The following is a 27,922-nucleotide window of genomic DNA, read 5'->3' as shown; positions in this document are numbered from 1 at the left end:
TAAATATCAAATATGTCTATTCCATTTGGTGTTGATTTAGGTAACGATAATACCGTAATTGCTTGTGCTAAAAATAGAGGAATTGATATTGTTGTCAATGAAGTTTCTAATAGATCAACTCCTTCATTAGTTGGATTTGGTCATAAATCAAGATATTTGGGTGAAACTGCCAAAAATCAACAAACTTCTAATATTAAAAATACTGTTGATAATTTAAAAAGAATTGTTGGATTACCTCATAATCATCCTGATTTTGAAATTGAAAAAAAATTTTTCACAATTCCATTAATTAAAAATGAAATTGATGGTGGAATTTCTGGTAAAGTTAAATATTTAACTAAAAATCATGAATTTACTGCTACTCAATTATTAGCCATGTATTTAGATAAAATTAAAGATACTGCTGTTAAAGAAACTAAAGGAAATATTTCTGATATTTGTTTATCAGTTCCTGGTTGGTATACTGAAAAACAACGTCGTGCTGCTGCTGATGCTTGTAAAATTGCTGGATTAAATCCAGTTAGAATTGTTAATGAAGTTACTGCAGCAGCTGTTGGTTATGGTGTTTTCAAAGCTGGTGAATTACCTGAAGATGATTATAAAAAAGTTGCTTTTGTTGATGTTGGTCATTCTTCTTATCAAGTTTCAATTGCTGCTGTTAAAAAAGGTGAATTGAAAATTTTAGGTTCAGCTTATGATAAACATTTTGGTGGAAGAAATTTCGATTATGCTATTGCTGAACATTTTGCTAAAGAATTTAAATCTAAATATAAAATTGATGTTCATGAAAATCCAAAAGCTTATTATCGTGTTTTAGTTGCTGCTGAAAAATTGAAAAAAGTTTTATCTGCCAATACTCAAGCTCCTATTAATATTGAATCAGTTATGAATGATGTTGATGTTTCTTCATCTTTAACTAGAGAAGAATTGGAAGAATTAGTACAACCATTATTGGATAGAATTAATGTTCCAATTGAAACTGCTTTGAAAGATGCTGGTCTTACTGTTGATCAATTAGATTCAATTGAAGTTATTGGTGGTTCTTCAAGAATTCCTGCTGTTAAAACCAGAATTTCAGAAATTTTTGGTAAACCATTATCTTTTACTTTGAATCAAGATGAAGCTATTGCTAAAGGTAATGCTTATATTTGTGCTTGTCATTCTCCAACTGTTAGAGTAAGACCATTCAAATTTGAAGATTATAATCAATATACTGTATCTTATTTCTGGGATAAAGAAGATGATGAAGAAGAAGATGATCATTTAGAAGTTTTCCCTAAAGGAGGATTATTCCCTTCAACTAAAATCATCACTTTATTTAGAAAAGGTCCATCATTTGAAATTGAAGCCAAATATACTAAACCAGAAGAATTACCAAAAGGTACAGAACTTCATATTGCTAAATGGAAAATTAGTGGTGTTGTTCCTGATGAAGGTGAATCATCAATTGCTACCAAGATAAAATTAAGAAATGATCCATCAGGATTTTATACTATTGAAAGTGCTCATACTGTAGTAGAACAAACTGTTAAAGAATTGATTGAACCAACTAAAAATGATGCCAAGGGAGAAGAAGGAGATGAAGAAATCGATGAAGATGCTGAACCACAATATAGAGAAGTCAAGAAATTAGTTAAAAAGAATGATTTAATCATTGAATGTGAATCTGCTGCTTTACCTGATGGTGATTTACAAGATTTTATTGAAAAAGAAGCATCTATGGTTATGGAAGATAAATTAGTTTTCGATACTGAAGAAAAGAAAAATCAATTGGAAGAATATATTTATGAATTAAGAGGTAAATTAGATGAAGAATATAAAGATTTTGCTAGTGAACAAGAAAAAGAAAAATTATCAGGATTATTAATGAAAGCTGAAGATTGGTTATATGAAGATGGTGAAGATAGTACTAAAGCTAAATATATTGCTAAATATGAAGAATTAGCATCTATTGGTAATGTTATTAAAGGTAGATATTTAGCTAAAGAACAAGAAAAAAAGGAACAATATAGACAAAAACAAGAAGCTGCTCAAGCTGCCGCTATGGCTGAAAAAATGGCAGCTCAAAGAGAAGCTTCTAAAAAGCAAGAATCATCATCTGGAAAGAAAGATAAAGAAGGTGATGTTGAAATGGATTAAAATCCACTCTTTCATATAACGTAATTTTATATTATTATTAATATTATTAGTATTATTATTTTATATAGAATAAAAAACAATATATTTTGAGAAAAAAAAAAAAAGTCATAAATCCTGGGATAGAAATTCACTAATTTCTAGTAAAAACGTGGCAGTCATATTAACCCCACAAACATTATAGAAACGATTTAGAATACATTGTATAGGCAGAAAGAAAGGAGTAGAATCAAATCTAAAGTACATTCTTCAACTATATCTCTTATTTATCGCCATTTTACCTATTTATCTAAATAGGAGGGGAGAGGTAGGTAGGAAGCAATGAATCATCCTTTCTTATTTCCCAACACCGAAAAAAAAAAACTCCAATAGGGGGGGAACCGAGATAAACCGAGATGCAGGGATTAGAAGAACGGTAGAGGAAATAGAGGGGAACGATTTGCAAAATACAATACACCACGTGACAAGGACGGATCAAATCAAATCTTATTAACATAACAATAACATAACAAAGACATTAAAAATATAAAAATAAAGATACAGTTTATTCTTTATAACATATTATCTATATATAATTTTGTTTAGTCTAATATGTATATATGTGTGAGTGTGTTATTCATAATTTTGTATTGAATATCAAAAGTTTCCATATCAAGTATAAGAATTAATTAAATAACCTTTTTTTCTTATATATCATTTTTCAAATTGACACACACACACACACATACACACATACAGCACACTCCACCTATCCATCCCTAATTCCAAATCTTATTTCAATTATAACTACTATTAATAAGTTTACTGTTTGTACTTTCTCTCTCTCCTCCCCCCCTTTGGTTAGTTATCTATCCCATTTAGTTCTTAAGTTTGTTAATAAAAGTCCACCACCTCTCTCACACAAAAACACACAGAGCGAAAAAAAAAAAAAAAAAAACAAAGAAAAGAAAAAAAACAAAAAACAGAAAACAAAAAGAAAAAGAAAATCATCTATTATAGACATATTTTTTTTTTTAACAAACAAACAAACAGTGTTCTATCCATTACATGACATAATATAAGAAACAATTTTTGATTTACAGATTATAGATACCATTTACATAATATTCCAAGTAAATTGTTAATTACCCTATTCACCCGCCCCCCCATTAATATCAATAATCAAACGTTTTTATTTTTCCTTACAATTAATCATCTCATTATCATTCATTTTTTAGTCATTTGTTTATGCCAAACACTAAATCAAAGCTTTCCTTAGCTATACAACAGGCAGATTCCGAATCACAACAGCAGCACCAGCACCAGCATCAACACCAACATCATCACTCAAAAATCAATAACTACAATCATCTCCATCAACAAGACCTTCCACAACAACAAAAATTTAAAAAGACTCAATCGAAATCCAATAATAATAATAATAATCTCAATCAACCTACCCCTATAACACCAATTAAAAATGCATCGAATATATCATCTCATGATATAAATCAATATCCATCATCGAAAAGTTTTACTGAAAATTTTAAACCTTCACCACTGTTATTACCAAATTTAATTCAACATAGTACACCATATGTATCAACTACACCATCATCAGCAAAACATTTTAAACCAGAATTAACAGTTTTAACAACCCCATTAACTGAAAAAAATTTACAAGATACCTACGAGAATGACAATGACAATGATGAATACGAACAAGAATTTGAATTGAAAGTCAATCATAAACATAATTTCAAAAATATCAATAAATCACAAACTGGGAATGGAAGTGGTACAAATGGAGAACAATCAACTTTGTTAGGTAAAGAACAAGAACATCTAGTAGAAGATATCAAAAATAGAATGAATCCCCACAATAATAGTGATGAAGAGGATAATGCTGAATATGATGATGATGATGATGATGATGAGGATGAGGATGATGATATATCTGATGAAGAACCAGTTAACCCTGCTGATGAAGAAGATTTAAAAGATTATGTACCCGGTGGTTATCATCCATGTTTTATTGGTGAAGAATATAAAAATGGGAAATATACTTTAGTAAGAAAACTTGGTTGGGGTCATTTTTCTACTGTATGGTTAGCTCGTGATAATGATAAACATTGTCATGTAGCAATGAAAGTAGTACGATCAGCAAAACATTATACTGAAACTGCCATTGATGAAATAAAATTATTGGATAAAGTTACTACATGTGATATTCATCATCCTGGTCATCAACATGTCATACAATTATTAGATACTTTTACTCATAAAGGACCTAATGGAATTCATGTAGTTATGGTTTTTGAAGTTTTAGGAGAGAATTTATTAGGATTGATTAGACGTTATAAACATCGTGGTATCCCCGTAGTATTTGTTAAACAAATTGCTAAACAATTATTATCAGCATTAGATTTTTTACATCGAAAATGTGGAGTTATTCATACTGATTTAAAACCAGAAAATATTTTAATTGAAATTGGTGATGTTGAACAAATTGTTAAATTAGTAGAAGAAGAAAATTTACAACGGAAATTACAAAGAAAATTATCAAGAACAGTTTCTAAAACTTCAACACCAATTAATGCTACACCTAATAGTTCATTTTCTAATTATACCAACATAGCTACTACCAAGAAAATCTCCATTAATGATTCTATTATTTCACCAAATACTTCTAGTACAGCATTAACAAGTAGTAATTCATTTCTTAATCATTCACCTTCATTAGGTAGAAGTGGAAGAAGAACTAGACGAACAACATTAATTACTGGATCTCAACCATTACCATCTCCATTAAGAAGTTTTAATAAATCATTTACAAATGTTTATGGATTATCATCTTCAATAACTAATACTCCAGTTCGTAATATTTCCATTAATAATAATAACAGCAGCAACTACAACAACAACAACAACAATAATTTTAGTTTTATTAATAATAGCAATAGTAATAGTACCACCAATAATGGGTTGGCTACTACTACTGAAACCCATGAAGAAGATGGTGGTGATGATGGTGGTGGTGAAAACCAAACTTTGAATAATTCTTTATCATCAATGTCAATTACCAATTCTCATTCCAATTCCAATAGCTATCAACCAACCGGTTCAACCAATGTTGATCCAGTACAAATACCTCAAGATTCCAATTATTCATTAGATGATTCTTCAACTAATGTTGTTGAAGATATAATCAATGATAATGAATTAATTTCTGTTAAAATTGCTGATTTAGGTAATGCATGTTGGACAAATCATCATTTTACTGATGAAATTCAAACAAGACAATATCGATCACCAGAAATTTTAATTGGTTATTATTGGGGAGCTCTGAGTGATTTATGGTCATTTGCTTGTTTAATATTTGAATTATTAACTGGTGATTATTTATTTGATCCAAGAGATGGTAAATCATATAAAAAAGATGATGATCATATAGCACAAATTATTGAATTAATTGGACCATTTCCAAATCAAATGTTAAAAGAAAGTTATTATGCTCGAGAATTTTTTAATTCAAAATATGAATTAAGAAGAATTATGAAATTAAAACCTTGGGGGTTACAAGATGTATTAATTGAAAAATATAAATTTCCTTTAAATGATGCCATTGAAATTAGTGAATTTTTATTACCAATGTTAAAATTAAAACCTGAAGAAAGAGCAGATGCTGGTGGAATGTTAAATCATCCTTGGTTAAGAGATGCTTTAGGTTTAGAAAATGTGGTTTTGGAAAGACCTGTTGGTGGTTCAGGTGAAGATATTCCTGGTTGGTCAAGAGAAATTTCTTCTTCTTCTACTACACAACAACAACAACAACAACCACATCAATCAATATCTTTAGGTCAACAACAACTGCAACAACAATCACGCAAATATTCAAATTCAAGTAGTTTTGGTCATAAAAGTCAACCATTTTATCATTAGAGCAAAAAATACAATTTACCAAAATAAGTTTCTTTTTTCTTTTTTTTTGGTATCATTCGTTTATTCCTTTACTTTTTCTTTTCTTTACTTTTGCATTAAATAATTTTACAGAAAAAAAAAAGCCCAACTATTTTGTATATGTATTTATATATATCATTATAATTTATAATTAAAGAAATTAAAAGAATTACAATTAAATGGTGGAAGAGATAATTGAATATTTGATTATATTAATTATTGTATATGTTTTAAGAAGGTCGTGTACACGGGAAAAAGTGGAAATGAAATCAACTTTTTTTTTTTGGCTGAGTGCATAATTATTTTAAAATTATCCAACGAATTTTGAATTCACCATTTCACCAATTAACTTCCAACCCCAACCTATCAATTCTTCTTGGTTTCCACATTTCAATCATGTTACATATTGAACAAAATAATTTATTAATTGAGAAAACTTTAACGGAAAGATTATTTCCTAATACAAATGATGGTTCAATAAAATCTTTAGATAGAATTGTTTCTGATTTTGATTTTACTACTTTCCATTTACTGACATTACCTGGAGAAAAACATTTATTATTAATATCTATATCATTAAGATGTTGGCCTGATTTAATTAAACATGATGTTGTTAAATATCTTAATGATAAATATCAACCATTCAATGAAGTATTAACAATATTATCTACTAATGATATTGAACAAGGTTATGATTATTCATTAGTTTTAGATACTACAACAGCAACCGCTCAAAATGACGAATTTAAATTAGAATTGATTAAAGAATTATCAAATTTGAAAAGAAATTCTATGGCAGCTCCATTTGAACAAGCATTTAATAGATATGATGAATTACTGAAAAAATATGCTAATGCTAATACTTATTCTGAAGAAATTCAACAAGAATTATTTAATGAATCAGTTTCAATAATTAAATATCGAGGAATTGATGAATGTATTTATTTAAAACCATCATTTGATCGAGTAACTGTGATTTTTTCAACGGTTTTCCAAGATGAAACTGATAAAATTTTTGGTAAAGTTTTTTTACAAGAATTTGTTGATGCTAGGAAAAGATCAGTTCAAACTGCTCCTCAAGTATTATATTCTCATATTGAACCACCATTAGATATTCAAAATGTTGTCAATAGTGGTAATGGTAATGGTAATAATAAAAAAGATAATTATGGATATGTAACCTTTGTGTTATTCCCTCGTCATCTTGTTTTAAATAAACGGGAAAATTGTATTTCTCATATTGAATTATTTAGAAGTTATTTCCATTATCATATTAAATGTTCAAAAGCTTATATGCATTCAAGAATGAGATTTAGAGTTAAAGAATATTTGAAAATATTAAATCGTGCTAAACCAGAAAATCTTGATGATGAAGGTAATATTATTGAAAATAGAAAAACTGCCAGTGGTAGAAGATTTGATATCAGAGCCTAAAAAAAAAAAAAAATGATAGACAGGGCTACTATGTTATGTATCAAATTTTATGTACAAGATATATTAACTAAATCAAATTGTTTTCTGTTTTCTATTGTTTGGGTTTTTTAGCACCATATTTTGATCTTGATGAAGCTCTATTAGCCACTCCAACTAAATCAAAAGCACCTCTAACCAAATGATATTTAACCCCAGGAACATCTTGAACTCTACCACCTCTAACTAATACAACATGATGTTCTTGTAAATTATGACCTTCACCAGGTATTAAAGCACTTATAACATTACCATTAGTTAATCTTACTCTAGCACATTTTCTTAATGCTGAATTTGGTTTTTTCGGTTTTAAAATCATTATTCTTAATACAACTCCTTTTTTAAATGGATTATTATCTAAATGAGGTGATTTAGTTACTCTTGATTTAATTGGATCATAATGTTTATATTTTTGAATTTGATTTAATGATGAATAACGGACTTGATTAAATGATAAAGTATGATTGTTGTTCGTGGTGGTGGTGGTTTTAAATAATGATAGATGGTGAGAATTATTTATTGAGTTCATATATGAAGTTATTGGTTTGGAAATACCAATATTATTAGGTTTAATTAACCTAATACCATTGAATAATGATCTAATCATTAGAATGTTACTTATAAGGTTAATGATATTTGGATTGATCGTATCCTTTAACTATGAAAATTTTTTTTTCCCTTCCCTCTTTATTATTATTACTTTTTGTTGATTCCTTCTTGTCCACTAATATTTCTCAGAGAACAAAAAAAAAAAAAAAAAAAAAAAATAGAGAACCATCCTTCTTACTATTATTACTCTAACCCAACCTCCCCCCCATTATATACATATTCATTCAACAATGTTTAGAACTAATTTATTAAGATCATTAAGAACTTCAGTATCAAAACCTTCAATTGTGAAAACCATTCAACCATCATCATTCACCACCATCACTAATAAACAAAATATCAATGGTTTTGGTTTTGGTTTCCCATCATCAATGAAATTTATTCGTTATTATAGTGCCTTCCCTGAATTAACTAGAGAAAATACTAAAGAAAGAATTATTGAATTATTAGAAGGTTATGATAAAGTAGATCAATCTAAAGGTGAAATAACTGAACAAAGTTCATTTACTTCTGATTTAGGTTTAGATTCTTTAGATGTTGTTGAAGTGATTATGGAATTAGAACATGAATTTAATATTCAAATTCCTGATAATGAAGCTGATAGTTTGAAAACTGTGGGACAAACTATTGATTATATTTTATCTCAACCAGATTCTTGTTAAGTTTGATAAATGTTTGAATAAATTGGCAAGAGGATTTGTCTTTTACTTTTTGTTTTTGTTTGGTACTTAATGTTATTTGTTTTATATGTCATTCAATAAAACGAACAAGTAGACCCATCAATAAAGAAATATCTTGACATGATTGAATGTTGATATTAATTCTTTTTTTTTTTGTTTATATTTTTTGTAATATAGAGAAATAGGATACGATGTAGGGAGGAAGAAGAAGAAGAAGAAGAAGAAGAAAAGTTGATTCTATAACATATACATATATCTATTTATTTCATAATCAGAGAATAATATTCTTTTCTCCATAGTGATAAAATTTCCCTACTGCTCTATGAATACTGATTAACCTATTAATTGGGGAGTAAAAGAATTAGATACATAATACCAACCAAACTTATCAAGCAGATATTTCACGTATCACGTGATCACAATTTATAAGATTCTTTCTTTATAAAGACCAATCAGAAGTTTGCAGAAAAAAATCAACTTTAAACAAAGAAAGAAAGAAAGAAAGAAAAAATAAAAATATACACACACTCCAATTAAATCATCAACTTAGAACTATTCGAATCAACACAATACAGTACAATATGGTTTCAGTATGTATAAATACATAATATCCACTATCTATGAATTTGGAATGATAAGATTTATTGGTTCTTTGATACTAACTTTCCCTAACCTTTTTTTTTTAGTACGTTAAAGGTCCAGCTTATAAAGCTTTAAGTCATTTTGGTCAATTAAATGCCCCATTAGTAAGATCATATATTCCAAATTTAATTTTCTGGGGAGCTGCTGCTGGTGGAGCAGTTGCTACTTTTACTGAAGGAGTTCCATTATTTCAAAAGACTTTTTATGAAAAAATCCCATTTTTCGGTCAACATTGGATTTATAACCCTGATCCAGAAGATGTTCCAGTATAAACAAATAAATATGTCTATGTTATACATATAGAAATAAACTTGAATAAAATAAATAAGATGGCCATTTATTGATTTTTTTTTTTTGATATATATATATATATCACTATGGAATATATATAATTATATTTTTATTATTATCATCACGTTTTAAATATTCTAATTCAATTAAATCATCAATAATGGTTTTTAAATTTGTCATAGCTACTGGACGTCGATTTTGTAATTGTGATATTGATTTATTCAATAATTCAATAATGGATAATTGTCGTTCTTGTTTCATTATTTTGATTAAACAACTTTTTATTTCTTCATCTCTATTGGTTTGAACAATGGATTTAATCAGTCCAATGTCTTTTTCTTCTTCATCCATACTTTTAGTTTGTTGCTGTTGTTGTTGCTCTGATCTTGACAATTCTTTGATCATTGGCAATTTAATCTTAGTGGATTTATCTTTGAAATTGAAATTATAATGATATTTATTACCATCATACTGCAAAATATTATATTTATCATTGGTTATTGAGTTGATAATCCTAATCAAGAATTGGGTATTTTTTATACCTGTCATCCCACTCAATTGATCAATTGTATACCCACCATCATCATCATCATCATCAGTGAATAATAATAACAATACTATTTGCAATAAGTTCCCAGTAATTTCTTTCTCACCTTGTTCAAATTGAGCAGATATTGTCACTTGATGTAATTTATAATTACTCCAATCAAGTTGTCGATTCTTATATTTTACATCCAATGCTTGATATTGTTTCGTCATTTCAATTAAAATATCTTGTAATACAATTGGCAATTTGAACTCTTGTAAATCATCATTGTTGGGGATATTTGGCCATTGCTTTTTATCTAAAATCAATGGATTAAATTCAAATGAATTGTTCAATAAGGCACAATTTGTTGTCGGCACAGTAATTAACAATTTATAAATATCTTTGGAATCAGTCAAATCTTTAAACATTATAGTTAAACTAAGTATATCATCATTTTCACCAACAACTTTTATCAAACTATTGATAAATTTTTGTTCATTTTCAAATTTGAATTTTTGATTCAATAATAATAATCGTTTAGATAGATCTTTTTTATAAAAATTGATGAAATCATGTTTATTATTTATCGATTTAAATACAATTAAACCATTTTCTTCAAAAATTGAATATAATAAATTTGTTTTCCCCTTGAAAAAATTATCACAATACTTACATAATTGATAAATCACCAATGAATTTATACTGGAAGTGTTATTAATTGTTTTTATCAAAGAATTTCTTATTTCAAATTCAAATTTATCATCATTAGGGAAACTTGTATTTATCAAAAGTATTAACTCTTTATACTTGTTCACTAATTGTTCGATAACATTATTATTGGTTGACTTTGCGGGCTTGGTATTGATATTGACTCCAACAATAGATTCAAACGCTGATTTGGTATAAACCCCCCATTGATATATAAATATCAGAAGAGAATCGTATCCAAAATCTTCAACACTATGACAACAATATTGATAAATAATTTGCAATTCTTGTTGATTTTCTAACAATGATGGTAAAACTTGGGGTAATAAATTATTAAAATCATAAAATATTAAATTCCATCGAAGTTTCATAAATAATTCTTTTATAAATACAAGATTTTTACCCACCAATTTGAAATATTTTAAATTTTCATTGATTGTTTCTAAAACTTTAGATAAATAAGTAGTAGGATCATTTTTGAGCCATGATATCTTCAAAATGTTATAATGGGTAATAATAGAACTTAATAATTGTCCATTAAATGCAAATTTATAACTTTGAGTGTGTAACTTAACTAATAGTTTAGTAAATCTCATACTTAAATCATTCACATTCAAATTAATTGGATCTTGTTCTTCTTGAAACTGTATTTGCTCTCTCCATTTACAAAGTAATTGTAAATGAGTGTTTAACACTTTATCTGTGAGTTGTTTATCTTCTACTAATACTTTATTTATAAATAAATCAATTCCAAATTTCAATATAGGATGTTTAGTACGATGTTGTGTAAGATAATGTCTATCCAAATAAACAAATATTTTACTTAATTTAATCAATCGATTATACCAATTATCAAATATCAATAGAAAATTTTCAACCATTTGTATCATGACTTCAATATCACCCTCACCCTGGCTATTTTCCAAGAAACCATCAATTATACTAGGTTTTATGTTTGTTTCAAAATCATTGATAATTTTTTCAAAAATTAAATCACTCAATTTACTTTGTTCAACATGTTTATATTTACATAATTTAGTGAATTCATAATTTAAATAACCAAATGAATGATTAATGGGTAAATCAAATAAAACAGAATCAATAGTTTTATCAGCTAATTGTTGGATTGATTCTACTTGTGATATTAACTCATCATCAGTAGGTGTATTTAATTTCTTACGTTTATTATTATTGGTATCATTGTCGTCGTCAATAGATTTATGATATAATTTAGGAGATGGTGAATTAGAAACCAAATGAGACAATTTACGCTGTTTTGGTGGGATTATTGTATTTCCAGTAGAAATTGAGGATAATGTATTGCTACTACTATTATTGAGATCCAAAATCTTATCAGTTATATCATCTGTTGACATGATTGGATGTAAGGTGAAAATGTATGTATTGGTTATATTAATCTAGTTTGGTTGATTGATTGATTTGATAGTGCTGTATGAGTAGAGAACAAAAAAAAAAAAAAAATTACAGTGGTGATAAAAAAAAAAAAATAAACTAACAAAAACATATCTAGAGGTTACCCTTTCTGTATTAATTTCGAATTCCATATCCCTAGGAGGCATCTCCCAACGTAACCTTTAATAAGTTGAAACATACCCATCAATCATGTCACAACCACAACAAGAGAAAGATATAACTGATCCAAAACAACTAATAACCATATATAAAAAGAAAGGTAAATTTGATAATCAAAGACGACTTTTATTAGATAATTTCAAACAATCAGAAACTTATGATAATCTTTTATTAAAATTAAAATTATTAATTGAAAATAAAGTGAAACAAGATCCAAATATATTAATGAAAAATAAGGGGAAAATGGCGGCACTTATTCAAGGGGAAATGACAACAAATGATACTAATGAATTATTAAATATAGTTGATAAAGATATTCAAGATAAAATTATTGATAGTTTTGAATTCCATAATTTAATTAAAAATGATTTAATTGATATAAAACAAGAACTTTTAGGGATAAGCGATGAAGAAATTATCAAACTAAAGAATCAAGAAAAATTGAAATTAGAAAGATTAAGAATGGAAGCTAAATTAAAGAATTTGAAACGAATACAACAACAACAACAACAAAACCAGGAACAACAACAAGTTGAGAAGAATTATAAGAACAATTTCAAAATAAAAAACCTTGCTGCTTCTTCTTCTTCTTCATCATCATCTAATCATCGTGTTAATAAACCACCAAGATTTAATTTAAGAGACTCAAGTACTAATATTAATGGTATAACTACTGATACTCATGATAAACAATCATCACAACCCACTAAAGAGAAGAAAAAGGATAAAATTCCATTTATGATGTATTAAAATAAAACTATATATATATATATATCATTTTCTAATTTATCAAATTATACATTTGTATTAACAACATTATTCATCAAGTTCAAAAATATCTGTGGCAATGATCATTAATTCTTCTACAACTTTGGTTTTATAACTTAAATCTTGAGCACTGGTTGAACTATCATTAAATAATACTGGTCCCCAAATAATTGCCAAAGATTTAGCATTCATTCTATTTTCTGCTTCATGTTCTGCTACTTTATTAAGATGAAACATTAATGCTCTTAATGTGAAATATGCTCCATCAGGTAATCCAAATACTAATTGATGTAATTTTTTGGCAATAAAATGTCCATCAGTGGATTTAACCGTTTCAATAAATGATTTACTGGCAGCACTAGTAAATAATGGTTCTGGTAAACTAGTGAAATATAATTTCAATAAACTGGCAACACAAAATACTTCACTTTCATAAACATTAGATGGATCAATATCTTTGCCAATAGTTAAATAATTTGTAAAATTTGAATCTATACTTTCTTTTAGTTTATTGACTTGATTTTGATTACTACTAATTCGATAAATCCCCACAAGATTCAACCCATAAGTTTCAATAATTTCAATACATTTGCGTACTACCAATGGGACATTATCAACACCAGCAAATTGTATAACATCTTCAATAGAAATTCCAAAAGTTGGATGTTGAAATGTCGATAATGGTTTAGGTCCCTTTATATGAGATGAAGTTTGACTAACAGCTGGATCTAATGACAGATACAGAGCTGGTGCCGAGCTCTCGGGAACTGATGGTGATGATGATACATGGGTAGCAGAACTTGAATGACCATTAAAGGTATCATTGCTTTTTGTGGGACCCACAGTAGAAGATCCAGATGTTGATGCTCCGACACCTAACATGGATGAACCACCTGTGCCATGAGAAATACTTGATGAATTTTTTGAATGTCCATCAATGTTTGAGTTTGAATTTGAATTTGAATTTGAATTTAAAGCTGTGGACGTATTGTTGCTGTTGGTGGTATTGTTCCATCTGTTTGTTGCCGCAGCACTTTTCAAATTAGCGGGAGTATTGGTTGTGTTTAAAAATGGTTTACCAATATCTTTGGTTTTAATTAATGAATGATGAACATGGTATTCTACCGGCACTAATGACTTGTTATCACCAGTAGTACCATTTCTTAACAAATATTGATACAAATCTTTTTCATTATCAATATCACTAGCCATTGATTTCATTGATGCCTTACTAGATTGCAAAGGGCATATTAAAACCCCAGAATTCATAATCAAATTTTCATTCCAAGTAGCATATTTTTGTAATTGTAAATTTAACGCAATATCCATTTCCAAAATTAAATTCTTCAATTTTTTCGTATTATTAGGACGATGAATCACCATAATTTCATCTTTTAATTTTTTACATGTAGTAACTTTCAGTTTATATTCTTGATCAGCAATATCAACTTTTCTACTCAATTCATCTTCTTGTTGTTCTACTGATTTATTCTTCAAACTAAATGATTTTTTGTTGGGATCAGAAGTTTTCAATCGATCCAAATCTTCACATAAATGATTATATTTGGTTTTGGCCTTTTCTGCAGTTATTATTGCATCAATACAATCTTTTTCTTTACGTTTATGTTCATCTTTAATCAATTTTCTTGTCCGACTAATTGTTCCAATCAATGATGTCAATTCATCATACATTGTATTCAAGGCAACAACATAAGAATTACCAACTCCATATAATGACTCATCAAATTGAATTATTTTATCCATTTGAAATTGTAATGAATCATTTTTCAAATTTCGGGAATTATTTTTCATATTTGTCCGGATATGACCAGCAAATTTCTTCAATTGATTATAATGATCATCTTCAATTTGAGCTTTCTTCTTTATGAATTTACTAAATTCTTCTCCACTATTCAAACTTTCTTTTAACCGATTTAATAAAACATCAATGGTATAATCACTGTTTAATATTTTTTGGATTTTGGGATCACTGTCTAATAATTTTGCTGAATCAGTTTGAGCAAGAGATGTTGGTGGTTGTGGGAGTGGGGGAGACACGGTTTTGGTGAGACTACTGCCCAAATTTGTTGATGAATCAGTTTTATTAACTGATCTATCTGACATGACAATATAAATAGGAAATGAGTATTAATTAAATTATAATGGTTGGATATGTATTTCTGTAAAAATTATTTTGCGTTTGTTTACTTTAGGTTGAATCTGATGTTGATGTTGTTGCTGTTGTTGTTGTGTTGTAGATTTGTCGTTCAAGTGGGATCCTTCTTGCTTGCGAGTTAAAAAAAAAAAATATTTGATTTTCTCACAAATCACACGCACAAGTTCTTTTTAATTATGTGCTGCCTACTTGATTGTTAGGTTTTAAGAACTAATAGGACTAGTAGTTGTAGTCGTAGGATATGGTTTCAGATTCGAGTTCTATTATTTATGAAAACAATAGAAACACCAATTTATAGAGAGTAACAAAATGCGCCATCATATTTTGAAAAACGTAAAACGTTATTTTCTGTCTTTGAGTAACATTTTTCTTTGTATTTTTTAGACGACGAAAACCAAGTAATATGAAGAATGTTAGCCTTATCATAAGAGTAAAACCCAACTACTACTGGTGGTGAAGCTGATCAAATATTCAAATTGATTCTTGTCGTTGTTATTCAAATAATTATATAAAACAAACAAAACAAACTTATAAATATATACCTTAAAACCATTTTTTTTTTATTTTTAAATGTGTATCAAATTACCTTTTAACCTATTCCTTTTATGTTCTAGAAAAACATACTTGATCTCTTTTCATCATCAGCTCCAACGCCAAATTCATTTATTGGTTGTTCGACATTAGCCACTGAGAATTCTAAATCATCACTTGTAATCATATCCCAGAATTTGTAGATCATCATAAAAGTAAAGACATTACATGCACTTCCAAAGAATAATCCATCGACATAATGAGAGGCTCCACGACATATTTTATCACTGAACACATATGTCAATACTTGGCCAGCAACGAAAAAGAACACTCCCAATAATATAGCCCCCAATGGCCAATATGATTCTAATGCGAAAACAACCAATACTATTTGTGATACAACGTAAACCGCCAATATAATGGCATTCAAAACATAAGCAAAGATAAATAAAGTTGTAGTTTTCCTATAATCCAATGCTGTATCCCAATGTTTAAAAGTAATAATACAAACAATAAAATTGACAGCAAACCATGCAAAACATCCCAGTCTTAAAATCCACATAGATCTACTAGTACCATCTTCCCAAAATTGGAAACATAGGAATCCATTGTATAATAAACAAATGCAAAGAGCACTAGCAAACCCTATTTGTACAGCAACAAAATAAGCATAACTAGTACTACTTGGAGGACTAACACCACAATCAACAATCAAACTACTAACAATTAATCCAATTGCCAAATATAAAAAAAATAACATTTCTTTACGACCAATGGCAGTATATTTGGCTCTAACATTGAATATAATAATTAATAAAATGATTAATCCCCCAAAATGAACAAAAGCATTACCAATTTGGAAAATCATGGTGTTGGCTAATTCAACTGATCGGGCATAACAGTCAGGGACTATACCTCGTTGGAAAAAAGCTGATTGGTTAACAGCACCAACAACTGAACATAAGGGTAAAGCTGTTTTATTACATATATGATCGAAAGACCCAAATGACATGATTAACGAGTGTGATAGGGTGAGGTGATCTTGGTTATATCAAATGGTAGATTAACTCTTGATGTCTGTTGGTAAAAAAAAAAAAAAAAGAAAAGAAAAAGTGTAACACAATAGAGGAAAAAGATTTTCTGAAACTCCTTTTGATGGAAACGGAAATCAAAATAAGAGGGTCGTGTAATCATTACCAAATCATTAAACAGAAATTTTTCTTTCTTTCTAATTGTATGTGTGTATTTGCATTCTCACTAAAAATAGAAATACCACAATGACTTTCTATGCGCACGCCTTGTCCCCTATCACTGTCAAAAATCAACTCTTTGTTACTGCCTTGTTCGTTGAAGTGTCTTACACTCAATACGACATTGCCTCTGACGAAGAATATTATTATTACAAACTACTTACAATAAATGCCTATTGAAAAATCCTTGTTAACGTACATATATCATCCCCATAACAAACTAATCTTTTCCCAACCTTTCAATTTCTTTATTGGAGGTTCTGGTCTATTAACAACATCATAGAAAAGTGGTTTCAACTTAACTTCTGATGGCTTCACATATTCGGTTTTGAAGAAAAGTTTACTAAACCCGTATAACCCAAAAAATAATGGGATAACAAAATACGAACTGAAAAAATTGGCAAATTTCCAATGACCTTTGATGAATACTGCAAATCCACCTGTAAGTAAGAATAATACTGAGAAAAATAATGATATCGGACCAGCAAATTGTCCTCCACGGATTTTATAAGGCAAGTTTTCTCTACTATAACCTTGAGCTTTGAGTGCCCGATGTAATGCTATGTGATCAAGAGCAAATACACTCCAATTGACCAAAAGATTGGATGCAGTAATACTCTGGAACCAACTGAAAACTTCGGCTGTACCTGAACTAACCGACAAATAAGCTAATGGTAAAAATAGAGCAGCAAACGCAACTCCAACCCAAGGAAGACCATGTTTATTAGTTTTCAAGAATATTTTTGGTGCTTGTCCATTCGATGCTAATCCAAATAATGAACGACTGGCATGGATAAGACCTAAATTAGCTGCCGATAATGCTGAAGTTAACACAATAGCATTTATAATATGAGGTAATACTTTAATCCCTGATCTTTGTACAGCAATAACCCAAGCCGATCCAGCAGCATTCCCTGTGGGGGAAGCAATTGATTTATCATTATAAGGAACAATCAATGAAAGGATGAAAACTGCCAAAAAATAAAGAATCAAAACTCTAACCAAAATTCTTTTCAGGGCACGATAAATGGAACTACGAGGGTTTTTGGTTTCTCCAGCAAGAAGTGGTACCAGATTAACTCCACCAAAACTATAAACCACTGATGAAACACATTTCCAAAAAGCTAAAAATTTACCCGTAGATCCAGTGACAAACCGTTCAGCAAATGGACCTGGATTTTTCCAATACCGGAATCCAAGACGATCATGATTAGGAGCACCACCCAAATCAATAACCAATCCAACTATTACTAATCCTAAAATTAAAAGAACTTTTAAAAATCCAAAGAAAAATTCAACTTCTCCATACCATTTAACTTTATATGAATTAACAGCAATAATCACTACCCCAAAAATTGTAATAAATACTGCAGGGTTAATATTTGTCCAATATGAAACAACAACACTAGTGGCAGCTAATTCACTAGGAATAATAGCAGAATAAACATTGACATATCCTAAGGCAAACCCAAAACTTTTATCAACAAAATGTTCAATATGTCTAATGTTTGATCCAGTAACTGGCATTAAACATGCAACTTCTAAAGTACTAATTTGATTAGCAGCAACAACGATTCCCACAAGAACAAAGGCAAGAATCATCCCCACAGGACCAGCTGTAGCTAATGTACCACCAGAACTTAAAAATAACCCTGTTCCAAAAACTCCTACCAAACTAATCATACCAATTAATCTGGTATTTAACCCTTCAGATAATTGTTTTTCATTATGGAAAATAGATTCAGCATCTTGTTCATCTTCTTTGGTGAAATCAATAGAATCACTATGGAAAGAAGCTGCGTCGACTTCAACTTCAAAAGTTTTCTTAATATCGGGAGAAGGGGGAGAAGAAACAGACATGGTGAAGATAGTTTAGCGATATATAGTAAAAGAAATAAAGTATTTCATCAAAAGTCAAACCTACTTATATATATAAAGTCTGCAATTATTTTTTTTTTTCTAATTATGGTTTGTTAATAGTGGCATTGTTATATCTAGTAATAATTAATGTGGATCCTAATGGTTTAATATTGTTGTTGTCAAGATAAGAAAATTAATTCACATTGTGGCTGCAAGATTTTGGAAGTCGTGTAATATTGGAGAAGATTTGATAATTCAAAATGGTTACTGTGTTGGAATCAACATGGGGGTATTTTTGTAAGACTAAATTCTTCTAGAGATGATGATGTTAATTATTGTATCTACTCATTGTTGAAGTTTTTCCATACAGTCAGTGATGAAGATGAATTATCATTACTGGTGTTGGAAGTGAAAGAGAAAAGAAAGTAGGGAATTTTTTTTTTTTGCAATTTCATCAATGATGTGATTTCTCCCTAATAATTGCTGTGGCATAAGATCTTATGGTGAAAAAAAAAAAATGCCGTTAGATGTACAATTAATGAAATGATTCAACGAATTACATATATTGTATTTGAAACGTTAGCTATAGAATGTATTAATTATTAATTTGGTAAATATAAGAAGGGTACAAGACTCTTGTTTTTTCTTTATAAATTGGTGTGGTTTATTTGTATAAAGTGTGGTGTTTTCTTTTTTTTTTTTTTTTTCATTAATTTGATGTAATCAATTGCAAATTAACAATGATATTTAATTATAATGTTATTGCAGATTAACTTTTCATTGAAGCTTTACTTAAGACGGACAAAAAGAAACACTTCCATTTTTGTTTTTTGGAAGATTCTAATCTCTAACAGTCAAGGTAGCTCGTTAAACCTAGAAGTTTGTTTGAATTCATAAACAATAGACTATTAAAATTAATGGGAAACTATTCTCAGGTTGCAAAATAAAAGAAGGTTAGTGTTTTGTATTTGGTGATAAATTGATTTTCAAGGGTTCAGGTCTTGTACTTTCTTTTCACATCTAATATATACACACGGTTCAACAGTTAAGAGAACTTGTTAGTCAGTTGTTGTCGCTTATCTCCAAATTAGTCACAAAGTGCGGAATTGTTAATTATTATGAGAAGAAAAGCGGAAAAATTATAAGCCCCAATAAAAAGGAACCAACCAACCCCATCATCAATTCTTAACCGTAACAGTACACTCTTTTCTTTTTCAACATAAGAGAGACGATACAAGTTTATTCATTTCTTTTTCTTTGAACTACTTATGTCAAAACCAAAAGTATTAGTAATTGGTTCCGGTGGTGTTGGTGCAATTTCAGCCCTTTCATTAACCACCAATAATAAATCAGAAGTGACATTAGTTGTGAGATCTGATTTTGACTTAATTTCCAATAATGGTTATTCAATTGATTCATGTACATATGGGAAAGTAACCAATTGGAAACCTCATCATTTAGCCAAATCGGTTGAAGATGCTCAAACAAGTTTTGGTCCATTTGATTACATTTTAGTAACGACGAAAAATATTCCTGATGGACCTATCACTTGTGAAGAAATCATTAAACCAGCAATTAAAACTGGTAATGAAGTGATTATATTATTGCAAAATGGATTAGGTATTGAAAATCCAATGTTTGAAGCATATCCAAATCATCTTATATTAAGTGGAATTTCATTAATTGGTTCAACTTATTATCATGGTCATGTTAAAAATTTAGGTAAAGATTTTGTTTACCTTGGAGATTTTAAACCAAAACTGGAAAGATTGCCTTTGTCGCTTGACAAGATTCAAAAATTTATTGAAATTTATCAAAATGATGATCCTCTGAAAAATACCATTTTATTAGATGAAGACGTTCAAAAACGAAGATGGGAAAAATTGATTTATAATTCAGTATTTAATACAATTTCAGCATTAGTACAATTAGATAATACCAGAATTCAAATGACCATTGGTAATGAGGAATTAATCCGCCCAGCAATGCTTGAAGTCATTGCAATTGCCAAATCAGTAGGGGTTGAATGTGATCCAACTTTAGTTGATAAATATATTCATATTGGAGATGGGTTTTTTTATAGTCCATCAATGTGTGTTGATGTTCGTAAGGGGCAATTAATGGAATTAGAAATCATTTTAGGAAATCCATTGAAAATTGCTAGGGAAAATAAAGTATCTACACCAATCTTATCCACAATTTATCCATTATTAAAATTAGTTCAATTTAGATTAAAAGAAGAAAAGAAAATGTTTGAAATTGATAAAAATGATTTCCAAGGAAGTTCTGATGATTATCAAAAAATATTTTCAGAAAAATATGTTAGACATTAGAAAGATATCTACATACCATGCAAAATAATGTTAAATATTCAAAAGTTCGTTTTTTTTTTTTTTTTTTTTTTTTTTTTTCAGTTACAATCAACACCAAGTGAAAACAGGGGGTTTGCTAGTCTCTTTAATTAATCTTTCAATAATAACTTTTTTACCTTTATCAGTAGCAGCAACATTGTTTTCTCTATTCATATGTTCATATCCAGATTCATTGGTATCATCAAATGATTCATTAATCACTTCAAGATAATGGTTATGAGGATGTGCTAACAATGGAGTATTCGGACTAATCACCTCTCCTTCTCCTTCTTCTTGCTGCCCTAGCTCTTCGTCACTATCATATCTATGATTCCTGTCACTACTCCTAACACGATAACTTTTAAAAATATCACTTTCATATAATGACGATTTCATAAAGTCATAATCACATTTCCCATTGGGCATATACATTATATCATCAATGACCAACAAATTCTCACGTCTGGTCAATTCCAAAGGACCAGCATAAGTTAATTTCAATATCTCAACAATATTAAATGCTTGACCTTTTAAAACTGCCAATTGTTTCAACCACATTCTTTCTTTAAAATCATTATCTTGCATGAAAACATCTTTTAATTTTATCACCGTTTCTTCCCACCATTTCTTTGAAGTTAATAATGGTAAATAATGATTTCGAGTTCTACGAGAAAATGGTTGTCCAATTATTGAAAGTGGTAAAAATAACCAACCAAATGGGAAAGATCTCCATTCGTCAGGATGTTTCCAAGGGAATGCTAAACCTGAATCAATAGCACCAATTTTTATGATTGGTTTCATTATTTTAATCAGTTGTTTCCTTTTAATTTCAATCCATTCCAATTTAATCATCCAATTATCTAATCCTCTATCGGTATTTCTCATAAGATAATCTAAAATCACCAATTTTTCTAATTCTTCTTGAAATTGTTGCATTGATTCTTGACTCCATGTAAACAAAAATTTGGTTTCATCTAATGGTACTTCTATACGAGACGTTTTCTTTAACAAATAAACATCATTTGTTGGTATTGGATAAATTTTTAACCATATATCAGCATTAATATATCCATTTAAAAATAATTGCAATGAACCTTTCTTTTTAGGTAATTTAGTCACATCATTACTTTTATCCCAATAACTATAAAAAAACGTTGGTGATCGTAATTCAACAATTTCCGTATGGGGAACAATAAATGAATGTAATTGTCGATCTAAAACACAAGCTGCTGCTTCACTAATATATCCAAGATTAGGAATTAAACAACTTCTACCGAAAAAACACGGGAAAAAAGTTCGATGAGCCCATTTGGTCCATTTGGGCAGTAATGGGCCATATGGTTCTTCATCTTTTGGTTTGAAAATACCAATTTTATAAAGAGAAAAATCAATATCAAATATAAAATAACTCCCCGATGAACCAGTAGTTATTCTTTCTGGATAAATATGATCAGTCTCAATAATTTTCGTGATTTTAAATAATAAATTATGGAAATCAATTTCAGAAATGTATGTTTCAGGGAATTCAAATGGTTTTTTAGTTTGTGATTCGATTGTATCTCGTAAATGAATTAAAATATCTTTATGAGAATTCAATTCTGGTAACCCTTTGATAGGACGAAATACAGAATATTCAATCAAGTATTCTTCATGGATTTGACTGTTATTAGTAATGCTAGGATTTGTCAGTCGTCTCATTTTCGATATTGGCAGATAAGCCCATTTTGCAGCAGGAATTAAAACTGAATTTTTAAAACTATAATTATGAGTTTCATGATGTGATGGGATATGTTGAAAATGTATATCTTCTACACTTGCTCTTCTGGAAACTGGTTGTGATCGAGATTTAATTTTGGGGGTGTTGGGAGCTGATTTAGAACTTGCGGAATTTGATGTATCGTAATGCCAACTTTTCGATAATGAATTCACATGGACTATTGGTCTGTTATTTGCTTCTTGCTCTGATAATAATGTCCCTACTTTGCCATTAATTGTGGTTCCTTTGTCTTCATTTCCATTTCCATTGTCCTGGTGTTGGTGGTGGTGGTGGTGTTCAGTTTCAGGGTCTATTGTCTTTTTCTCCATGTTAGAAGATAGTGTGGCGAACGGAGATGTGTTATTTGTAATGGTGTTGGTGTGGGACATTGACTTAATATCATGATTAGAAACTGAAGAGTCGGGCATATTTAATTAACAAATCATTTGGTATAGGAATATATATATATATATATGGATAGCAAAATGTATGGTAGAGTCCTAAATTTGAGTTTGGTTTATTTCTTTGATCTGTCGTTTTATTATTTTCTCACAAGTCAATAAGTGAGAGCTATTTTTTTCTGGTATTACATTTGATAAGAGAGAAATATTATTGGAGAAGCAGTATTATTTGTTCAGCCGTTTATACTACTCTAAAGATGAATTGGAATTTAACACTTATATATATATATATATATATATTCATTTAAACAACTTGACAGAAACAATATTATATGGCCTTTTTTTTTTTGCTAGTTTTTTAATTTTCTATTTTTTTTTTATTTAATTTTGTTGATTTTCCATACACTATTAAAAACAAACCGTTAATGTAAATGAGCGACAAGTTATTGATTGGGAAGCATACTTTGTTTAAATCAAAGGCTTGATATTGTAGAATTAACAGGTACTATTGTATATGTTGGATCAGTAGGAACAATAGAGACTGATGGTTCCGGTGGGACAGTTGGATTTGCAGAGTCCGTTGGATCAGGCGTCTCAGACGGTTCAGTTGGCTCAGTAGACTTGCTAGATTCAGTTGGTTCCGTAGGTTCAGCAGATTCATTAGACTCAGTGGGTTTAGTTGATTTGGTAGATGCTGTAAGTTCTGTCGAGTCATTTGGCTCAGTTGATTCAGTTGGCTCTGAAGTTTCGGGTGTTTCATTTAAATCAGTAGGTGTACTTGTTTCCACATTCGTAGGTTTCACTGTAATAGTATAACTGCTTGTGATTGTAGTATACGGATAAGTGATGACGGATTCATAAATATAGCAAGTTTCAGTAACTGTATGATCCTGATGTCCGTGAGGAGGTTTATTGGGTTTTGAAGGGGTTTCGACAGTTTTGGTTTTATATTCAGTAATGGTTTTGGTTACAGTTTCTTGTGTAACAGTGACAGTGATTGTCGGTTGTGGAGGACAGTTGTCACCGCCATTGTTGCCACCTCCATTATTACCACCACCGTGATCACCACCACCACCATTATTGCCTCCATTATCACCACCATTACCACCGCCTCCTCCATTTCCGCCACCATTTTCACCTCCATGTCCACCTCCATGTCCACCTCCATGTCCACTTCCATTATCACCACCTGGAGGATTATAACATTTAGAGTGAGGACAAATTGTTGTGGTACTAACGCCAGGTGGAAGTGGTTCAATGGTAGTTGTTGGACAAACAAAATAAGTCACAGTTCTATTATGAACATTCACTGAAGTGCTTGTAGAACAATCATCAGGAATATAATTACATGACATACCAGTTAAAGTCATACCATTGGAAACTGAAGTCTCTAATTGACAAATAATTGGAGGATCTGTTGGGGGAGGAGGGTCGGTAATGGAACATCTTATAATATCAAGTGTTCTAGTTCCAACAATTGTCTCATGCCTAACACAATGACTAGGTAAAGTTACAGTTGGGTCACAGGTGGTAAATGTATAAGGAGTCTCTTTTTCTTCAAATGATGTTACACCACAAGTTTCAGTTGGTGTGGTATTGTTTGGACAAGTAGTGGTAATATGTATCATATCCCATTCTTTGCTTTGGATTTCGAGGCATCCATCATCTAAAGTTTTTGTTGTTGCACAATCAAAACCAATACTAGGTCCCTCAGTTATAAATGAACAACCGCCTGTGCTACAAGCAGTTGTCCAAAAGAAAGTGTGATAATAAGAAACAAAATTAGCATCACAATTACCTTGAGCACAATATCTTTGTCCCTTGTATGTAGTACATGCGTCATCTGGTCTTGGTGGGAAACCAGGAGGAGCACTGACCGAAGTCAATGGACAATCATCAAATGGAATAATAGTGGTATAACCTTCAGAAGTGAAATATACTTCACAACCAGCATGAGCACTAATAGTAGTTGTTGGTGTTGGTGTATTATTATAAGTAGTAGGAATTGATGTCAATGGTGAAGATGTCACCAATTTTACCAAACTAGCAGCAGTAACCAAGATAGCAGTTGCTTGCATGGTTTGAGGGTAATATTGATATCCAATAAAGGTTAAAGATAATGGGATACTTTACTTGAATATTTTGAACAAGAATTAAGGTTCTATTTATATTGCTTGAGTCATCCATATTGGACTTGATTATAGTAGAAAAGGTTAAAGCATGGGGTTGATATTATTGCTAATTTTAGCTATTATTGCCAAGGTTTTTCTTTTATAATAAGTTATTAGGACTTGCTCTTAAACTAACATACTCGAAAACTTTACCCAATATCTTTATTATTTATTACTGTTATTATCTATTTTTGGATTAGTGTAGATGAATGACAATTGATACTTTATACATCGGGGTAATTATTAAAACTTACTTACAAAGATCTATCAGAAAACGTTTTTTTTGCAGCTTTAATTGCTTTGATTTACGAGAACTACTGCCAAGATAAAACTCTTTACTAAAATTGCAGCTTTTCCTTTGTGGAGAAGTAATAGAGAAAATAAACAAATAATTATAAAAATAGATTAAAAGATCTAGAACATTTATAGCCTTCATTGTCATGACGGAACTTTAGTAAATGATCGCAATTTACCCGTATATGGATCATGGTACGATAATATACACTAAAATGTGATTCTGAGATTATCTTTCCCCCTTTTCGTTGCTTGAATGATAATATATCAAACTTGGGTTTTCGCTTTACATTAATGGCTTTAGATCCCTTGTAAAAATCCATTTACATAACAAGAATGGTATATTTTATTCATGTGAGTTAAGTATATAAAATAGTTCGTTTCCACATTATTATGCTACGGTGAATCTCTTACATGATCTTATGTAGGCAAGAAAAATTTAAACATTTTAGACCATAAATGAATTTTCTACTTTCGCTTATAAAGAGATCAGAATCTCTTTGTCGTATATGCAACATGTTTTTTAGTTTTTGTTGGATATTAGGAATTAATTTGTTTCCCCGATAGTTAAAAATAACCCTGATGTTGCGCTACCACTTCAGAGGGTGGTTGTAAATACTTGGCAATTAAACAATACAAGATTATGGTTTAAAATAGGGAAATATCATCAACGTGTGCAATTCAATGTATTAATAATTTAGTTGATTTATTGTTTCTTATAAGTCTAAAAATAATTCAGTCAAGTGTTTGTAGGAGGGGGAGATTCTGGAGATCTAGTTTTTTTGGTATTTCGTTGATCTTATAGATTAACCACATGGTAGAAATATTTGGATTACTTAGGTTGATCAACGCACAACGTGGATGACCAATATCGTCCCCATTTTTTAATGTAACAAGAAAATCTGAACTTTACAAAATAAGTGGAGTGGGGTTGATCGTTAGCACATTCATTGATTGTTGTACGGCTTTGAAGTAATCTTCTTTCTACAGAATAGTGATTTATCAGACATATATTGAAAACTAAACAAAAACAAATACAAAAAAAAAAAGAAAGATTAAAGGTCAATTTATGGCTTCTAACCCAAGGATAGACAAAATCGAGGAGCAATGGCGTAACTAATTCCTAATATCTACCAACTGGTTGCTCATTACTTTGTTGGTTTTGCATTAGTTGGACAAGAAGTAGTAACACTAATTGCATCCCAATTTTTGCTTTCAATTTCAAGACATCCATTATCTAATGTTTTCGTTGTAGCACACTTAAATCCAATACTAGATCCCTCAGTAATGAATGAACAACCATTTGTGCTACAACTAGTCAGCCAAACAGAAGTATGGTAATATGAAACATACCCACCATCACAATTACCTGTAGCACAATAGCATTTACCATTGTAAGTTGTGCATGCATTATCTTGTCTTGGTGAGAATCCTGGAGGAGGAGGAGGAGTAACAGAAGCCGTAGTACAATCGTCAAATGAAATAATAGTGGTATATCCGTCAGAAGTAAAAGAGGCATCACAACCAGCATAAGTAGTAAGAGCAACTGTTGGTGTTGGAACAGTATTATCTGCAGTTGAAACTTGAAATAATGGTGAGGAAACAACCAAACTTAACAGGTTAGCAATAATAGCCAAGATAATTGAGAATTTCAGTTTATTGTGTTGCGTTTTTAAATAATATTGAAATATAATGTAGATGGATAAGATTCAACATTTTTGAACAAGGACCAGGGCTCTATTTACATTATTCGTTTACAAACATCTT

The 27,922-nt window shown here is 29.9% G+C and overlaps 14 protein-coding genes and 1 pseudogene across 14 annotated transcripts, besides 1 other annotated feature; 7 read left to right on the top strand and 8 right to left on the bottom strand. All coding sequences in view use genetic code 12, as the record gives it.

Annotated features, from left to right (window-relative positions):
* Positions 1-12: 12 nt before the first annotated feature.
* Positions 13-2,139, top strand: CD36_05770 (heat-shock chaperone protein MSI3/SSE1, putative; the record flags this gene model as incomplete). The annotated part of the gene is made up of 1 exon (XM_002417196.1): positions 13-2,139. One exon carries the CDS (start codon positions 13-15, stop codon positions 2,137-2,139), a length of 2,127 nt encoding a protein of 708 aa, XP_002417241.1.
* Positions 2,140-3,984: 1,845 nt separating this feature from the next.
* CD36_05760 (serine/threonine protein kinase (SRPK), putative) lies at positions 3,985-6,057 on the top strand (the record flags this gene model as incomplete). The annotated part of the gene is made up of 1 exon (XM_002417195.1): positions 3,985-6,057. The coding sequence occupies one exon, from the start codon at positions 3,985-3,987 to the stop codon at positions 6,055-6,057; it is 2,073 nt and encodes a 690-aa protein (XP_002417240.1).
* A 414-nt stretch (positions 6,058-6,471) lies between these two features.
* On the top strand, positions 6,472-7,509 carry CD36_05750 (actin polymerizing complex subunit, putative; the record flags this gene model as incomplete). The annotated part of the gene is made up of 1 exon (XM_002417194.1): positions 6,472-7,509. One exon carries the CDS (start codon positions 6,472-6,474, stop codon positions 7,507-7,509), a length of 1,038 nt encoding a protein of 345 aa, XP_002417239.1.
* A 91-nt stretch (positions 7,510-7,600) lies between these two features.
* On the bottom strand, positions 7,601-8,074 carry CD36_05740 (putative mitochondrial 37S ribosomal protein MRPS12; the record flags this gene model as incomplete). Its single annotated transcript, XM_002417193.1, has 1 exon — positions 7,601-8,074. The coding sequence occupies one exon, from the start codon at positions 8,072-8,074 to the stop codon at positions 7,601-7,603; it is 474 nt and encodes a 157-aa protein (XP_002417238.1).
* Positions 8,075-8,384: 310 nt separating this feature from the next.
* Positions 8,385-8,816, top strand: CD36_05730 (acyl carrier protein, mitochondrial precursor, putative; the record flags this gene model as incomplete). The annotated part of the gene is made up of 1 exon (XM_002417192.1): positions 8,385-8,816. The coding sequence occupies one exon, from the start codon at positions 8,385-8,387 to the stop codon at positions 8,814-8,816; it is 432 nt and encodes a 143-aa protein (XP_002417237.1).
* A 599-nt stretch (positions 8,817-9,415) lies between these two features.
* On the top strand, positions 9,416-9,748 carry CD36_05720 (ubiquinol-cytochrome c reductase complex subunit, putative; the record flags this gene model as incomplete). Its single annotated transcript, XM_002417191.1, has 2 exons — positions 9,416-9,424; positions 9,521-9,748. The coding sequence occupies 2 exons, from the start codon at positions 9,416-9,418 to the stop codon at positions 9,746-9,748; spliced, it is 237 nt and encodes a 78-aa protein (XP_002417236.1).
* Positions 9,749-9,851: 103 nt separating this feature from the next.
* CD36_05710 (cullin-family protein, putative) lies at positions 9,852-12,380 on the bottom strand (the record flags this gene model as incomplete). Its single annotated transcript, XM_002417190.1, has 1 exon — positions 9,852-12,380. One exon carries the CDS (start codon positions 12,378-12,380, stop codon positions 9,852-9,854), a length of 2,529 nt encoding a protein of 842 aa, XP_002417235.1.
* A 247-nt stretch (positions 12,381-12,627) lies between these two features.
* On the top strand, positions 12,628-13,347 carry CD36_05700 (conserved hypothetical protein; the record flags this gene model as incomplete). The annotated part of the gene is made up of 1 exon (XM_002417189.1): positions 12,628-13,347. The coding sequence occupies one exon, from the start codon at positions 12,628-12,630 to the stop codon at positions 13,345-13,347; it is 720 nt and encodes a 239-aa protein (XP_002417234.1).
* A 66-nt stretch (positions 13,348-13,413) lies between these two features.
* Positions 13,414-15,489, bottom strand: CD36_05690 (Rho-GTPase-activating protein, putative; the record flags this gene model as incomplete). The annotated part of the gene is made up of 1 exon (XM_002417188.1): positions 13,414-15,489. The coding sequence occupies one exon, from the start codon at positions 15,487-15,489 to the stop codon at positions 13,414-13,416; it is 2,076 nt and encodes a 691-aa protein (XP_002417233.1).
* A 662-nt stretch (positions 15,490-16,151) lies between these two features.
* On the bottom strand, positions 16,152-17,084 carry CD36_05680 (chitin synthase chaperone-like protein CHS7, putative; the record flags this gene model as incomplete). Its single annotated transcript, XM_002417187.1, has 1 exon — positions 16,152-17,084. One exon carries the CDS (start codon positions 17,082-17,084, stop codon positions 16,152-16,154), a length of 933 nt encoding a protein of 310 aa, XP_002417232.1.
* A 442-nt stretch (positions 17,085-17,526) lies between these two features.
* On the bottom strand, positions 17,527-19,182 carry CD36_05670 (amino acid transporter, putative; the record flags this gene model as incomplete). The annotated part of the gene is made up of 1 exon (XM_002417186.1): positions 17,527-19,182. One exon carries the CDS (start codon positions 19,180-19,182, stop codon positions 17,527-17,529), a length of 1,656 nt encoding a protein of 551 aa, XP_002417231.1.
* A 1,268-nt stretch (positions 19,183-20,450) lies between these two features.
* CD36_05660 (conserved hypothetical protein) lies at positions 20,451-21,515 on the top strand (the record flags this gene model as incomplete). The annotated part of the gene is made up of 1 exon (XM_002417185.1): positions 20,451-21,515. One exon carries the CDS (start codon positions 20,451-20,453, stop codon positions 21,513-21,515), a length of 1,065 nt encoding a protein of 354 aa, XP_002417230.1.
* An 87-nt stretch (positions 21,516-21,602) lies between these two features.
* On the bottom strand, positions 21,603-23,717 carry CD36_05650 (PI4-kinase, putative; the record flags this gene model as incomplete). Its single annotated transcript, XM_002417184.1, has 1 exon — positions 21,603-23,717. The coding sequence occupies one exon, from the start codon at positions 23,715-23,717 to the stop codon at positions 21,603-21,605; it is 2,115 nt and encodes a 704-aa protein (XP_002417229.1).
* A 446-nt stretch (positions 23,718-24,163) lies between these two features.
* On the bottom strand, positions 24,164-25,768 carry CD36_05640 (conserved hypothetical protein; the record flags this gene model as incomplete). Its single annotated transcript, XM_002417183.1, has 1 exon — positions 24,164-25,768. The coding sequence occupies one exon, from the start codon at positions 25,766-25,768 to the stop codon at positions 24,164-24,166; it is 1,605 nt and encodes a 534-aa protein (XP_002417228.1).
* A 1,538-nt stretch (positions 25,769-27,306) lies between these two features.
* On the bottom strand, positions 27,307-27,798 carry CD36_05630 (annotated as a pseudogene).
* Positions 27,307-27,798: a sequence feature (fragment pseudogene).
* Positions 27,799-27,922: the final 124 nt, after the last annotated feature.

The sequence above is a fragment of the Candida dubliniensis genome, chromosome 1, assembly GCF_000026945.1.
Source record: "Candida dubliniensis CD36 chromosome 1, complete sequence".
Lineage (NCBI taxonomy): Eukaryota > Fungi > Ascomycota > Pichiomycetes > Serinales > Debaryomycetaceae > Candida > Candida dubliniensis.
Note: the sequence above shows the minus strand (reverse complement) of the source record. Positions and strands in the feature narration are given on the sequence as shown.